The 16922-nt window shown below is 35.9% G+C and overlaps 2 protein-coding genes and 1 long non-coding RNA gene across 3 annotated transcripts; 2 read left to right on the forward strand and 1 right to left on the reverse strand.

Moving 5' to 3' along the window:
• Positions 1–4918: 4918 nt before the first annotated feature.
• Positions 4919–9599, reverse strand: LOC104799197 (ankyrin repeat-containing protein NPR4-like). Its single transcript, XM_010521589.2, has 3 exons — positions 9056–9599; positions 6571–6986; positions 4919–5900 (listed from the first exon to the last, which is right to left on the reverse strand). The coding sequence occupies exons 1-3, from the start codon at positions 9531–9533 to the stop codon at positions 4989–4991; spliced, it is 1806 nt and encodes a 601-aa protein (XP_010519891.1). The 5' UTR covers positions 9534–9599; the 3' UTR covers positions 4919–4988.
• Positions 5594–6561, forward strand: LOC104799196. The gene is made up of 3 exons (XR_769540.1): positions 5594–5685; positions 5774–5888; positions 5980–6561. It is a non-coding gene; the product is annotated as an uncharacterized LOC104799196 (long non-coding RNA).
• A 2885-nt stretch (positions 9600–12484) lies between the features above and the next one.
• LOC104799198 (protein NRT1/ PTR FAMILY 1.3) lies at positions 12485–16826 on the forward strand. The gene is made up of 5 exons (XM_010521590.2): positions 12485–12697; positions 13025–13242; positions 14219–14799; positions 15121–15568; positions 16251–16826. Exons 1-5 carry the CDS (start codon positions 12610–12612, stop codon positions 16659–16661), a joined length of 1746 nt encoding a protein of 581 aa, XP_010519892.1. The 5' UTR covers positions 12485–12609; the 3' UTR covers positions 16662–16826.
• Positions 16827–16922: the final 96 nt, after the last annotated feature.

The raw sequence follows: 16922 nt of genomic DNA on the forward strand, positions 1-16922 counted from the left end.
TTATTTCTCAAGTTTCGAAAAACAAAAGATTTGAGTTAGAATATCTATTTTATATATAATTTTAACTCACATATATTCTATGTTGTTTTGTTTTTACTGCCAAATAATTTGAACGTAAAATATATTTTGATACGCTCTTTACTGAAATGCGGCAAGGGACATCATGATCCCCTAGCTAATTTGGTATTAAATTTTCAATAATCTCAATAAATAAATGGAAAGCATTGACTATTGAGCACCCAATTAAAAGTTAATTGAAGGAAAAATAAAAAAATAAATTTCTTCTTCCGGAATGTGGTAGTAATCACTGACAGAAAGTGGGGCCCAAACGACTGCCCAACAAAATCGTGAGACTAGATTTCGTGACGGTCCTTGTCGACTACTCATTTATCGACACGTGACGGATTCATCGGCCTGTCAGTCACAGCCATGTCACTCTCCACCTTTTCCCCCGATGTCGACCCATTAACCCCTCGAGTAATCATACCTCAAATTTTATTGGTTCAGTTTATTAAATTTTTTTTTTGTTTTTATATTTTTATAAAAAGTGAAATTTTTATTTTTATGATTAAAAAACATTACGTATGACTTTAGAAATTGTTCGATGACATTTCTGTTGTGAATACAAGGTGAATTCCGCGATGCATGTAATGTATGATATTATTATATTATTGACATTGTTGTACTGAAAATGCGAAGGAGACAAGTGATAATGTATGCATTGACATTTCGAACAAGTGGGATAGAAATGTCCGTGGTTTTTACAGGGTAGAGACAGCACACAGTTGACCTCTTGTCGGGTTGGCTGTTTTATCTCTCTCCCAACCTCCCACACATAATATCTCCATTTATAAAACCAAAATTTCGAAATACCATGTTGGATTATTCGACGCTTATCGATGTAAATTTTGTTTTAGAATCTACGTTAAATTGAGATTTTTTTTTGGTTACGTTGGGAAATCTCTATCCTACAACCCTTCGGATCGGACACCGGACACCACAACGCCTCTCAATCCATGGACCGGACGAGAACGACATCAAGACAACATCGCGGACTTGAAAAAATCCACCGCCCTGCGCAGTAGCCGGCAAACTACGCATAGCAGGTAAACCAGCCTCGAAAAGCTGACCGGCTCAAAAGGAGTACTATACCTAGGATTCGAACCCACAACTTCATGGAGGAGGGGGTTGTCATTAACCACTAGGATTGGGGATTCCCCTCAAATTAAGAATTTTTCTTAATTGCAAATAACTATTGTAAAAATTTTCGAAATCCCCATTAATATAAATAACATAGATAATTCTTCTAGTTTGGATTTTAAAATATATCTAAACTAAGTTAACTAACTAGTAAATAACATTTTTTTTAAAAATTATATGTTTTTAATAACGCTACATTTTAAAAGATTTCTAAATATCACTGTGACAACCCAGAGTACCGTAGGAGGGCGGGGAGTGATCGTCGGTGCAGAGGCACAGACAAGGGGCGGTTCCTGACGAACTTCTGGGTAGGGAGTACAAGGATGAATCGAACACACCGGAATGACAGAGATCCGAGGGCTGTATAGGTATGGGACTATGCAGTCTAAGATTGCAGTCTAAGATAACATAAAAAGAATTAGTTAGGCTACTCATAGCAACAAGGTGCACCTACCTTTTTGGTTGACTGGTGCACCTACCTTTTTGGTTGACTATCACGAGAGAACTCCAAAGTTAAGCGTGCTGGCTCTTGAGCAATCTCAGGATTGGTGACCTACTGGGAAGTATCTCGGTATACGTGCGAGTGAGGATAAAACACGCTGAAAGGTCTCGGGTTGCTGTGTAGGGCATTTTCGACAATTCGTAGCAGCTTCGGGTCGTTACAGATGGTATCAGAGCCGGTACTCTTCCAGTACGTTGTGGTTCGAGGACGAACCAAGCGGAAGCTGGTGGGCCTGTGACAACCTAGAGTACCGTAGGAGGGCGGAGAGTGATCGCCGGTGCAGAGGCACGGACAAGGGGCGGCTCCTGACGAGCTTCTGGGTAGTGGGTACAAGGATGAATCGAACACACCGGAATGAGAGAGATCCGAGGGCTGTATAGGTGTGGGACTATGCAGTCTAAGATAACATAAAAGAATTAGTTAGGCTACTCATAGCAACAAGGTGCACCTACCTTTTTGGTTGACTATCCCGAGAGAACTCCAAAGTTAAACGTGCTGGCTCTGGAGCAATCTCAGGATGGGTGACCTACTGGGAAGTGTCTCGGTATGCATGCGAGTGAGGATAAAATACGCTGAAAGGTCTCGGGTTGTTGTGTGAGGGCAGTTTCGACAATTCGTAACGGCCTCGGATCGTTACAATCACAAATCGGAGTCACGCCATAATTTAATAGATATAAATACAACATATTTCAATGACATTCAATTTTAATTGATACTCCATCCGTTTCAAAATATTTGTAGTTTTAGATTATTTTTCATATTTTAAAATATTTATCATTTTACATTTTCAAGATTTTTTTTACAATAATTTCTAATTTTATTCTTATTAAATTTTAATAAATTATTAATGATAACATTGTTTTTATTATTAAATAAAGGTATATATAATTTTTTTTTAAAAAAAATGTAAAATAACTTATAACCACAATTATTTTAACAATTATTTTGAAGAGGAGTGAATATTTTTTAAAAAGCTATTCAATAACATTTTTAGTTCTTTTAAAATTGCATACAATCCAAAAACTCAGTTCGAGCATATCATCAAAAGTAATGAAGAATTTATGAAAACGAATCGACTCATTTCGTCGAACAGTTGGTGTGCGAATAAGATTTGGATAATGCTCTGAAACATCGAAAACACTATTTTTCTCCAAACCCAAGAAACACACTGAGATTCCCCAAATGACAGCCTGTATCTTCATGGCGGAGGAACAATGAAAGATTCAGTTCGCCGGGAAAATGATCGGCCATCCCAGGACCGGAAATCAGCGCTGGCGTCCGCCATGGCTGCAAGCTCTGGAGATCCCACCCATCGACTATGATGACATCAAAGACTCCACCTTCTCTCTCAACCACCACCAAATCTCACCCTCCTCACCGTAACTTCCGTCTCCGGCGATGGGCACCGTCGTGGAATGCGAGGCGCCGTTGCGGGGAGGGTTCACGGAATACGAAGTCGGAGATGTACCGAGGATCGCTTTGGATAAATCTGGCTGCACCGGAACTGAAGAGTTATTATCCAGTGTGGTCGAGTTCACCGTATCTAACAGTCGTCCATCCCTCTAAAATAATATATATATATATATAGAGACAGCACACAGTTGACCTCTTGTCGGGTTGGCTGTTTTTTTTCGGTTAATCACTAGTTATCATAATTTGTAATGCTAATAGAGTTATCAAAACACAACAGTAGAGTAGGAGTGGGCAAAACAGCCAAACTGATTTGTTATTCGATTCGTATCCGAACCGAAAATTCGGATATCCGAAGTTTACGGATCGGATATGAATATTTATTTGGAGATATTTGTCAGATACAGATCAGATACGGATATTAAAATTAAATTATCCGATATATCCGATCCGATCCGTATTTTGTAATAATATTATTAAATATAAGAATAGTTTGGTATGAAGATTTAAAATGTTTAATATTTACACGTTTTTTAGGGTGATTCAAGAAAAAATTTATATATATTGAGGTTTATAATTTTAATATTTTGAATATTAAGATTTATTATGTTTATTGTTTTGAATTTTAAATTTTGAATTTTGAATATATTTGTATGTGATAGATTATAATTGTATTTATATTTGAGTTGATTTGGAATGTTTAAATTATGAATTTTAAATTTGTGAATATCATTTATCTTAAATAGTTTATATATTTTATTTACATTTTAATTTAATTTAAGTTTAAAATTTTATAATATTTTAGATCGAATATGGATATCCGTAAATATCCGTGATTTTTACGAATATCCGAAGTTACGGATATCCGAAAATTACGGATCGGATACGGATAATAAAATCGAATATTTATGCAGATCGGATACGAATACGAATATCTCAAAAATCTCGGATATCCGATCCATGTCCATCCTTACAGTAGACAATGTGATATGGTCTTTTGCATAGGGTCCTTAATTTCGAGGGCACATAATTTTATTAAAAAAAATTAGTTATAATTTATTACAATTACTTTCTGTAACTAATTTTTAAGAGTCTCATCATTTTTACCAATTTAAAAAAATTTAGATTTGTTAAAGACGATTTTTTAACTCAATTTTCTATATAAATAAAAAAATCAATCAAAATATTTTAAACTTGATTTTAAAATTTTCATTATCTTTTTTGATATCCAAACATTAATCAAATTCTTTTCAAATAAAAAAATATCATAATTTTAGATTTCTCAATAATATAAAATTTTTCACTTCTTTTAGTTGTTTAATAGTATGATTTATTTTAGAATATAATTATTTATATCATTAGTTATATTATATTTAATAAAATGAAATTATATTATATTATATTCTTCTTAAATAAAAATATGTAACGATGGTCGCATGAAGAATAAATAGCAACTATCGATGAAAGATGTTTAAAAGGGTAAAAATAGTTACTATTTTCATTTTCTTGGATAAATCTTTTCATGATTAAAACCTGAAAACCAACCGGAATTTTTTTCATACATTTGTAATAAACTAATACGGGTTGTTTTATTTTTTTATTTTTTTATTTTTAATCCCACCATTAAAAAGATAAATTAAAATCTAATCGAAATTAGGTTTGTCTTGAATTCATTTTTTGTTCACAAGGGGGTTATGCTGCCAGTGCCACTGCAAGTTTATCTGCATTCTTCATGAAGAGTTTCTAGTACAAGTTATCTGACTGTTTTGTGTTACTGTCTATATTTCTGATCGAAATCGAAATCTGTAAACACAAAGAATACATATACATACACTGATACACACACATATACATACTCCTATATATATATATATCTTTAATACAGATGATATCCATGATCAGAGCTATCGATATCTGAGTTGCTTGATTCATGGCTTCCTCCTCTTCTTCCCGTCTGCATCTCCCCAAGACTGCTAATGCTGCCTTTAGAGCTTCCATCTTTGACTTTCCTCCTCCATTCCCATTTCTTTACCCAATGCCGAGCTGTCAGAACTCCCAGACCTGCAAATATCGCCACTGTACATCCTCCTCCGACAGCAACCAATGTCGCTAACACCCATATTGTCCCTCGCCCGTGTGGCAATGTCGTCCATACGCCCGCGATATATGCCACCGCCATGAACGACATCGAAACCCACATCACCTTATGTGTTATGGTCAGTAGCTTCATCAGTGATCTTCTCTTGAATGGTATGATGCTAACCAAGAACGTAACTATGCTGAGCGATAAGAAGAGGGCTATGATGTTGCAGACCATGAAAACCTTGAAAGAGACTTTCTTTCCCATTAGGGTTTTCCCCGTTTGCTGATTGAAACCTCCGGGAGGGTTTATTCCGCCGGAATACGTTACCGTGGCGATCAACACAGCCACGACGGTGATCGTCTTCCTTGCATTACGCAACCCTTCGTTCTGGAGCTCTATGTGCTTCTCGCGTGTCATCCGGTGGTTTTTCCGGCGGGTATTCTTCGCCGGACTGTTGGGAAACCCGTTTGGCCGGTGAACAGGTAGCACGGTACGGCTGAGTAGTTCTTGAGTGATTTCGGGTGAACCAGCTGGCGGCAATTGATCACATCTCTTGGCTCCGGTTTCTAACAATGCAGGTAAGATCACAAGAGTGCCCGAGTTGCTGGCATCGGCCTCGATCACGTCGAGTGCCGTGAATCCCCTCCGGTTTATCACGTTCAGATCGAGCCCGAGCTTGTCAAGCTTAAGCAGGTAAACAACCATCTGCATAATATAAGACCAGAAGGTGAAGTGAACATTAATTGTTATTCAACTAAACAATGTTTTAAGAACACGATTTTAGGTAAAACAGGTCAGATGTCGAGTTTTTCGGTCAGATTAGATTTAGCGAGGATCGGATACCCGCGGATTGCAGTGAGAGTTCGGGTACTCGGTTGCCCCGACTCATAGAGGAAAGGATGCGAGGAATGAGAGGGAGTGTCGGGAGGAAAGAATGTGGGGAAAAAGAAAGCGGGGAACCGTGGAAGAGGGCGAGATTCGAAGGCCGAAGAGACACGCACCCGAGGGACGAGCGGATTCCGTCGGGACCCTATATTTCGATCTTTTTCGCAAATCTTCGTAATAAAACAACGAAATATCCAAATTAAACAACATTTTAACCCTGATTCTAAAAATCAGCGACCTTCCCCTCATGTCTCGTTTGACGTCTTTCCCCTCTCCCGCGCTGCTTCGGGTACCCGCAGAACACAAAGCAAATTTCCGACCAAAACCCGAACTCAAGCAAGAGAGTCGGATTCTCGCCAGCTAACAAACTTATATTTGTCATGTCAAATGGACGAGCAACTAAAATGTTAGATATCCAAATGGCTGAACCTCGAGTATTCCCCTAATTTTCATTTCGAAAGATAAAAGGTTTTCGTTTGCACTAACTCACAGTGTTTAGCTTAGCGACGGTTGCAAGATGCAAGACGGTGTTCCCGTCGTTGTCCTGAAGGTTCATAAGAGGGGTGACGTCAATCTTCTCGACCAGATACTTGACAGCCTCGTACTGGTTGTTCTTCACGCCGAGGTGAAGCACGGTCTCTCCGTTGTAAGTTCTGATGGCCGTGGACTCGAGACTGGCCGACAAGATCTCGTCGAGGATGGCGACTCGGCCTTTTACGGCTGCCCAGTGTAGAGGCGTACGGCCTTGGTCGTCTTGTACGGTGGAGAGGTCGGAATCTAGCCGCAGAAGCTCTCTCGTGATCTCGAGATGACCCTTGCTGCAGGACAAGTGCAATGGTGTGAACCCGTTCTTGTCCTTTTTGTGGGCAAAGTCTGGTCTGATTTCTATGATCTCTTTCACCACTTCTGTTTCGGTTTTCACAAGGAAATACAAAATATGTTTAGATTTATTATTATTAATATTATTATTATTATTATTTGATAGTTATAAACTAAATGCATGCAACACGACCGTCGGTCTTGGAAAAAGATTGGTGACTCCGAACAGATGTTTGTGTGATTGTGTGTTCTTAATCATTTTAATATGTGTGGGTGAATGTATAATACAGTAATGTTATTTTTTAGAAAATATAATAAAATAATTGTTATATAAAATTGTAAACCAATTTTAATCAATACATATTTTTTTTATATAAATGCATTAATTATTTAGGATTTTACACAATGATTTTTTAATATTATCCGGTTTTAGCAAAAATAATAAAACTATTAAACAATGGGAATAATATAGTATATTGCAAATATTGGGGATTAGTCACAACTAAAATATCTATCAAATGTCGATAAAATTATTCAATTTATACTTATCGTATTATTTCGATCTCATAATCAAATATCTAAACACATTAATGCTAATTTTTCTTAGAATCCGAATTTGGATGATAAGAGTAGTACAAATACTATCATAAAATTGCATACAATATTTACCATTTCTATTTATTTTTTATAAAATAAAAATAGAAATGTTGTGTAATTCCCAAGTGAGCCAAAATTGTATACGATATTTATTAAAAATTATAAAATTATCTTTACATTTTGTTGAAAAATATAAAATATCACTGATAGATATTAAAATTTATACTAACTTTTTTTATGTAAAATTCGAGTTTAGATATCGGAATATGTTATTTATCCATATACAATATTTTAAATTTTTAGATATCATATCTGTATAATTTTTGAAATTCCAGTAAAAATTTCATATGTTTATGTTATTGTTATATGAATGAAAATTTGAAATAATTTTAAATTTTTATTTATTTATATAAAACAATTGATATGAAAAACAGATTTTATGCATTTGTTAAAGATTTTTGGTAATTTTGTGTATTTTTTACATTTCATATACTATTCGTGTCATCATATATTTTTATGATTTTTTCTGAAAAAAATAATTATAATGTGGGAACGGAGAACAAGAGGAGTGCAGCGACAACAAGTCTAAAGTAGGGCCACATCACTTTTTTGCATTAATTAGAGTTTATGGGCCTGACCGTATTTTCAGTGAAAATTCTTTATATATATATATATAAATAATATTTCGTTGAAATTTCAATCTAAATGAAATTAGGAAAATGATTACTCAGAAGGCATTAACGTGTTTTCATTTACAAAAAATAAAAATTTATATATTTATATATTTACGAGCAGAATTATATATTTGGAAAGTAGTAATTAATGCGAAAATGTACAAAAGAAATATATCATAAAAATTTGAATCATAAATATTTAAAATACAAATGTAATTCGGAAAAATGTCTTTTTGTTAGAATAAAAATATTAGTTTTTAATAATAAGATAGCAACCACAATTAGTTATACGATTGTAAAAAATAAACAAGCACGTATATATTTTCTATATGTATATGAATATGACATATCTAAGGCATACTTTAAACTATTAGACAATGACGTATAATGTTGGAAAAACTTCAAAAAATATATTTTAAAAATTAATATTCAGAAACTTAAAATTTTAAAATGATAGTTTTTACGGCCGTATAAATATTCGGGAAAAACGCTTAAAAATATACACAAACTCGTTATCAAATTCCGCATTAATACACAAATTTTAAAAATTTAAAATAAATACACAACTAGTCTTCACTTCCAAATTAAATTTTATACTCAATTTCTGTTTCCCAAATAACAACGCGGTATTTGACGACGCTAACAGTTTCCGGCGATTGACTGCTGAGGTGGCATTCGGAAATTCTAGTCAGCTTACATATTGTCTGCCACGTCAGCGTAATCGGTTTTCGTAATCTAAACCGAAATTATTTTCATCGGTTTAATTCTAAAAAATTGAAAGTTTTCGTAATCTAAACCGAAATTATTTTCCCTAACTATTCTAATTTCTACGTTAAATGGTGAATCCATGCGAATGAAAGAGAAAAAGCACCAAAGAGAAATTACCGATATGCCCATTGGAAGCAGCAACATGAAGAGAGGTGGTAGTAGACGTGGTCGAAGTCAACGCGTCGACCTCCAAAGTCAACAGCCATGGCCAGAGCCCCAACAACCACCGAACCACCTCCACCCTCCCTCTATCCGCCGCCATGAACACCGCACTCTCCCCGTACCCGTTTACCTTAACCACCGTGTCGGGATCCGCCTCCGCTAGGAGCCTCACCAACTCCGCGTGCCCCTCACGCGCCGCCGTATGAAACGGCGTCTCGAGCAGGTGGTTCTCCGCCGTCGCCATCTCCGGGAACACACGGAGGATCTCCGCCGCGAGGGCAACATGGCCGAGACGCGCTGCCACGTGGAGGACTGTGTTCCCGGAGGGAGGGGCGGCGGCGGCGGCGATGATCTCCGGCGGATGTTGGTGGAGGAGTGAGAGGAAGGCTTCGGTGTCTCCTTTGATTATGGTTTCTTGAAGTTGTCGGTCCATTATGGTTTATATTGGGTACGTGTATAATTTGTGTAGTATCGTTACGCGAATTCGAGAATTGATGGACGTCTATATATAGATTGGTTATTATATATAAACAAAATTTAAATCGTACGGTTCGTTGTGTGTGTACGCCTGTGTGTGGAGTCGACATTACATAAGTGTGCTGTTTTTTCCACAAGCATGTAGTTACTAAGAAGCTTCACTTGGGATATACACGCCCTTCGACGGACCCATTATTTTTATAAAAAAAAATTAAATAAATGAGATTTATATATGAACAATGACTAAGAATTTATGTACCTGCAGCGTACGTGTGCATGCATGTATATATACATACATATATACATATATGTATGTGTTTCGTGTACATATACATGATATTGATTCTATACATGTGTTGCTATATGCGTTCACACTATAATATATTCTCACTATTTATGAATCCGTGAATAGAACACCCATTTTTGCTCTCAATGATTCCGAATTATTTTTAATTTTAAGTTTCTTCCGTAATTTACTAATAACTTCTATGTTATTTCGGACCACATCCTTTTTTTTCATTTTTCGGCGGCTTGCAACATTTTATTTTATTTTATCGATTTTTTTTATAACAAATGTTGTAAAGAAATAAAAAGGAACGCAAGGTCTGCTTACGCAAGGGGTGACGGAAGCATACAAATGTTCTAGAACGACGCAAGTATAATTGGACCTATTCTACACATAAAAAAAAAAATGTAATATCCATCTAATTCTAGGTTTTTTTGGGTAATCGATATCTTGGATCGAAATCCAAACTAATTCCGGAACAGAGAGCAAATCACGTGATTAAAATTACATTTTTCTCCCAAACTTAAAGCTCGAATTCGAGACGGAACGAACGCTTTGCATCTCTTTTCACCGGTTGAACTATCCAAATTAGACATATAATTCAGTGTCGAATCTCATGAAATAAAAGATAAAATCCAATTGTTCCCCTTTTTTCCCATTAAATGGAGGCCAATTAATTTTATATCGCGAAATATATCGATTTGTCAAACTTGTCATGCTCTATCGAATTTGTAGTATTTTTCTTTTATACCTGATTTTTTTACGTACTTATACACTACCAAAGAAAAATAAACAAGCGAATTCCAATGAAGATCAACGGAATTCTAACGACTATTATAACGACCTTTTTTTTATTGATATGATATGTGATGGCCTTTATATGTTGGAAATCGTTTTTTTGTATTAGATATGTGAGAGTTTTTATACGGTCGACCATAGTATAAATACGGTATGTAGCTTTCATATAGTATAAATAAAGTATTCCACCTAGACGTACTACTACAATACGAAACTATCTTATCACTAATTACCAAGAGCTTTGAAGAGCCGTCGGTCCAAAATTTCATACGGTTATTAAATATTTTTAAAGTTTCTATAGATTATATATATACATGTATTAAAACTACGGGTAGTGAAATATTAACTGATATTATATATATATATAACAATGGAGATTCCAATTACCTTGGAAATGAAGATCAGTGATTGAGGTATTCGGTTAGATCTCTGAGCATCACGATTTTTAAGTGCGTTTAATCAGAACGCAAATTCTCTGAGGCTTTTTAATGGGCCGAGTATTGGGCCTATGGGCCTTCTACAAATATAGATTTATGATCCACACACCTTTTTTTTTTTTCCCAAATCGGTGTATAACATAATGAAAAAAGAGGTTAGTTTCCGTTTAGGGTGATGTTTTACTTTTTGATTGTTTTTCTATTGGATTATCTTTTAATCCAATTTTTTATTTTATAAATATTAGAACTATTCATTTTTTAATATTTGGTTTGATTTAGATTCTATAGAATTATCAGGATTCAAAATCTTAATAAAATAACATTCATTCCACAATTTCTTTCAATTTATTTTATTCTAAATATATACATTTATAGTTTATTCGTATATAATTTTATATTTATTAAATTCGGTTTGATTTTAAATAACCGAATTAAACCACGTTATCTTCCATGACAAATAAAACAACATATTTGTGCAGAAGGTAACCGGAAATCATATTATAATTTTTTTCCATAGAATTAAAAAATTCTGAGGGATGACGACGAGTAACGATTTTCCAATCCAATATTGAAAAAGTCGCCAATATATAAATAAGAAATAAGTGTGTGACATTTGTTGATTTGTGGTCCTGAAAAGATTTTTGGTATTTGTTTTAGTCGCATTATTCTAATCTTATGTCACGCATTTCTTTGGACCGACCTGAACTAAGATGAAATGATCAAATACGCATTTATTAAGAGGATATTTTTGAAAAAAAAAATATTTTTATGTCTGAAAATAATTATTTTTGAAGACAAAAAAAAAAAATCAAAGTGAATGTGAGATAAATAGTAACTACGTGCTTTGGAGAAGAAGATATTTTTCTTTTACTTAGTTATCTATTTACTAGGTCAAAACTACTGCTCAACATCATCATCATCATCATCACCATCATCATTATTTCTGCTTTCTATTTATCTTGTACTTATTTAATGGAGAAATGAGAAGCTTTATCAAGATATATGGATACAATACAAAAAAATTGTTAATTAACTTATAATTACACAAAAAAAACCATAGAATATGATAATTAAGTATGTCCATGATTGCATAGTAGAGCAAAGCGTACAATATTCTTTAGTTTCCCCTCCAAAGATTCTTGCATCGAAACGAAACAAAACAATAAGGGCAAGACGACCTCTCTCTCTCTCTCTCTCTCTCTCTCGGTCTCTTTCTCTATATTTAATTTAATTTAATTAATTAAATAAAGGAACAGTTGTGAATATTAAACACCGGCATCATTGTTGATTGTTGTTTTTAGTGTTATATATCTCAATAAATTTATGTACGAAGATATAATAATCCAAAACGTCACTGCTTCTAAAACCCTAAAAAAGGAAAAAGAAAGAGAGAGAATAAATGCTCAACATGATCACCATATAAATAGGAATGCCACAACTAGAAATTAAAGTCGATTAATAAACAAAAACAACAAACGGAGAAGGAGGAATCGAAGATTGAAGGCATACATATGGAAGAGGCTCTTCTCGCCGGAAAAGCTCCTCTCCGCCGTCTCCGGCCACCGAAAGGTGGCTTTCGGACCATTCCTTTCATTTTAGGTACGTGCTCTTATTTTGTATCTACACGTACCCTTTATATACATATATACATATCACACAAAGTCTTATAGATATATATATAGTGATATTTTCTATATTGGATCTCAGGAGTTTTTTGTTTGTGTTGTATTTTGATTAAATAGAACACATTGTTTTATTTTTATACAATTTCCATGCCCTAAAACTATATTGGATTCCACAATTCAATATATTCCTTTTTCATTTGTAGATTCATTTTTAAAAAAATCATAATTACTAGTTTTATATCAGATAAAATGTAAACATGATTAATTAAATGACATTTTGTTTTTGGTTGGACAAAAACAGGGAATCAGGCATTGGAGAAAGTGGCGTATTACGGGGTGATACCGAACATGATAGTGTACATGACGAGGGAGTACGGAATGGGGGCGGCGGAGGCGGCCAACGCTCTCTTCCTCTGGTCGGCCGCCACCAACTTCTTCCCTCTCCTCGGCGCTTTCCTCTCTGATTGTTACTCCGGTCGCTTTCTCGTCGTCGGCCTCGGCTCCTCCATTAGCCTCTTGGTATTTTTAAAAACTCTCTCTATATATCTCTGTAAACATTGGTTTCATTTAGGGGCGTGAAGCGAGTCAGAACTCACAACCGGCTCATTTTTATAAAACCGAGTCGGGGTTCAGCTGACTCGTTTTTTCCGTCGTAAGCGGCGGGTTAGATCGATCAACGAGCTAGCTCGCGTGTCGGAATTTTTTTAGATTTTTTTAATTAATTTATTATTTTTTATCTGGTTATTATCAAGTGGGTTCGTTTGGTTCAGGAGTCAGGTCCAAGTGTTGTTTCCTCACTCGTTTAAAAATGAATCGGATGGAGCCAAATCCAAAAAAAAAAAAAATGATACCAAAGATTTAACCAAACCATCTTGTTTACGTTAATCTAGAAAATTTATTATTGAATATTAATAATAAACGAGAAAAATAAAAAATATTGGTTTTATTTTATTAAAATACTCATCTATATATTTAATATTTTCATTAAATTTATATGAATAAATTTAATTAATTAAAATTAATTTTAGTGAAAGCTGCGTGGATATATAACAACATTGAACATATTTTTTTCCTAGCTCGCCAAAAACAAACTCGCATTATAAAAGGGAAACACGCCATTAATTAGTACGATCTATATGAATTTTGATTTGGTGATTAATAAAAAATAATTTATATTGTACGTTATCATCAATATTATGTAAAAGGGAAATTAATGTTTGCTTACATTTCAACAATTTTCCTAAATATGTCTTGCCAGTTGCCAATGGTTTATTCGTATTTCTCAATTATTTTTATTTTGTCTGGTGGAAGCATTTCTGGAATATGATATTATGGATATTTATAAGGATATTCTTTAATATTAATTTCCACGTGATAAAGTTTTGTAATTGGGTGGTCCAATATGTGTACACATATATGAATAACATTTACACTATCTTTTTTTTTTTTTTGCGCACACAGTTCTATTATATTTTAAAAGATATTTATTTTACAGGGTATGCTTTTATTATGGTCAACCACATTATTTCCGCAAGCAAGACCACAATGCGACAAATCCACCACGCCAACATGCCAATCCACAACACCGGATCAACTTTTTCTCCTTTATTCCTCTTTTGCCCTCACCGCCGTCGGCGCCGGGGGAATCAGATCCTCCTGCCTAGCCTTCGCCGCCGACCAGCTCAAACCCGCCGCCGAGGACGACAGAGACAAGATCTCCGCCGGCGGCAGCATTGCCAGGTCAGCTCTAGAAAGCCTCTTCAACTGGTACTACATCTCCATCATGGTCGCCTCCTTCATCTCCCAGACATGTCTTGTCTACATTCAGACGAGTTTCGGTTGGAAAGTAGGGTTCGGAGTCCCCGTGGCGATGATGGCTTTGTCCGTCGTTTTGTTCTTTGCGGCTTCGCCGTTTTATGTTAAGGCGAAGGGTGATTCCGGTTTGGTCGCCGGACTTGCTCAGGTTGTCGTCTCTGCTTTCAGAAACCGTCGACGTATCGATTTAGCGTCCGAGAATCGAATATCTTATCATCACCAAAAGGGTTCTTCTCTATTGATCCCAAGCGACAAATTGAGGTATATACATCTACATCTATATATATATATATATATATGTGCATATACGTATAATGCAAGTACTGAAATGTATTGACTCATGCCTACAAGCTCGTATGCTTAAGTTAAGTTACGTTTAGAATGTCAATGCGCGTGTGCATGCAGTCGTATAATCAGTAGCTTTATGCACATGCATACACACACTGGCTTATGTCTGTATATGTATGTCTACGTATATGTACGCATACAGGTGCATATATTTGTTGATATATATACACACATCTGCAAGTGTACATGCGTCAACCTTTCATATTTCATCCCCCTCTCTCTTTCTATGTCTAGGTTCTTGAACAAAGCTTGCGTCTTAAGTAACCCCCAACAAGATCTAACCCTAACGGGAATACCACGTAATCCATGGAACCTCTGCACCGTTCAACAAGTGGAAGATCTCAAATCTCTCGTCCGAGTTCTGCCCGTATGGTCCACAGGCATCGCTCTATGCATGACCACTTCTCAAGGCTCTTTCGTCGTTCTCCAAGCCAAGTCCATGGACCGTCAAACCGCCATCCCTGGGTTCCAAATCCCGGCCGGATCCTACGGTGTCTTCATGATCATATCGTTCGTTATTTTTCTCGCTATCTATGACCGTGTTATCGTTCCGATAGGGTCGAGGATTCGGAGAAAGCCGTTTCGGTTGGGACTGATGCAGAGAATGGGGACTGGACTCGTGATCTCTGTTATGTCCATGGCGGCTTTGGCGACCGTGGAGTACTTTAGGAGGAAAACAAAGGTACATACTTCACTTCATATATATGATCTAAATTTATATTTGATACTATATATATATATAAACCGTATTATGTCGCCCGGAAAATATATACTAGTTAACTCTACAAATAGTTTATCTAATGATCAATAGTATTCATGTAACATATATATTTAGGCACCGTATCCCATCCGAAATCCGCAGTTAAGCGTAACCCAAGTTTGGGTGGCATAACGGTGAGAGAACATGTAAAACACGCTCTCACCCTGGGTTCAAACCCAAACGTGAGAATGAGCATTCACCTGGGCTTTCCCGATCCTCTGGGAGATGTAGTCGGGTCAAAGGCCCGGTGAACTTCCGGATTATCAAAAAAAAAAAAAAATAGGCCGCAAAGCTTAATCAAACTTGGATTATAGGTTGATCTAGTGGGATTTAAACCTTAATCGTTACTGGAAAACTTTAATATAGTAGGAATGTCATTGTAAATATACATGTATATATATCATCTAGCATTAGGGTAATTATGTGTGTTATCTTTCCAAGTTTTAAGTATTTCCTCTCTCTTTCTCTTAATGCCAAATGTAATTAACATCTATCCATCAAAATCGCGGACATAAAACGTTCAATTCACATAAAAGCTCTCGACTATATATCTAGCCACTCAAGAGTTCAAGGTCACGTTTTTTTATTCTTCTCATTTCCCTAGCATTGTCCGGACAAGACCGACGACTGTAAGGAGATGTCGGCGACGTGGCTGCTTCCGTACATGGTCCTGTCCGGAGTGGCGGAGGCTCTGAACGCCATAGCTCAGAACGAGTTCTTCTACGGGGAGCTTCCGAAGACGATGTCCAGCATCGCCACCACTCTCTTCGGCCTCAGCATGGCGGCGGCGAGTCTCATCTCCGGATGGTTCGTCTCCGCCGTAGACTCCCTCACCGGAGACGGCCGCGGAGGGAGCTGGGTCTCCGGCGACATCAACAGTGGACACTTGGACTACTACTATTGGGTTATATCGGGTCTTTGTGTGATCAACGTTTTGTATTTTGTTCACTGTAGTCGAGCTTATGGGAAGTGCAAAGGTGAAGACGAGGAAGAGGAAGAAAGGATTAATATGTGACAATGTTATATGTACATATATATATATATATATTTAATATACAAAAAAAAACATGTGTCATGTGTGTGTATACATATACATGCGTGTATACTGAATGACACGACTAGCCTAGTCCCTTTCGTTCGCATACCAATAAAAGAATTCAGACAGCCATATATATAAGATTTTGAAGTTGTTTGATTTGACTCGTAGCATTCATATTAAATAATGACCATGGATTCGTTTTTTTTTTTTTGTCACAATATTTACAAAAGGATAAAT

Source organism: Tarenaya hassleriana, unplaced genomic scaffold (genome assembly GCF_000463585.1).
Source record: "Tarenaya hassleriana unplaced genomic scaffold, ASM46358v1 Cleome6, whole genome shotgun sequence".
NCBI classification, from domain to species: domain Eukaryota; kingdom Viridiplantae; phylum Streptophyta; class Magnoliopsida; order Brassicales; family Cleomaceae; genus Tarenaya; species Tarenaya hassleriana.

What these genes read in the sequence shown, in the direction of transcription:
- LOC104799197 (XM_010521589.2), bottom strand. Translation starts at nt 9,533, where the DNA reads ATGGACCGACAACTTCAAGAAACCATAATCAAAGGAGACACCGAAGCC. An exon ending in TGCTTCCAATGGGCATATCG is followed by an intron (nt 6,987 to 9,055) that starts GTAATTTCTCTT and finishes AAACCGAAACAG; the next exon opens with AAGTGGTGAAAGAGATCATA. An exon ending in CCGTCGCTAAGCTAAACACT is followed by an intron (nt 5,901 to 6,570) that starts GTGAGTTAGTGC and finishes TATATTATGCAG; the next exon opens with ATGGTTGTTTACCTGCTTAA.
- LOC104799198 (XM_010521590.2), top strand. Translation starts at nt 12,610, where the DNA reads ATGGAAGAGGCTCTTCTCGCCGGAAAAGCTCCTCTCCGCCGTCTCCGG. An exon ending in GACCATTCCTTTCATTTTAG is followed by an intron (nt 12,698 to 13,024) that starts GTACGTGCTCTT and finishes GGACAAAAACAG; the next exon opens with GGAATCAGGCATTGGAGAAA. An exon ending in GCTCCTCCATTAGCCTCTTG is followed by an intron (nt 13,243 to 14,218) that starts GTATTTTTAAAA and finishes TTTATTTTACAG; the next exon opens with GGTATGCTTTTATTATGGTC.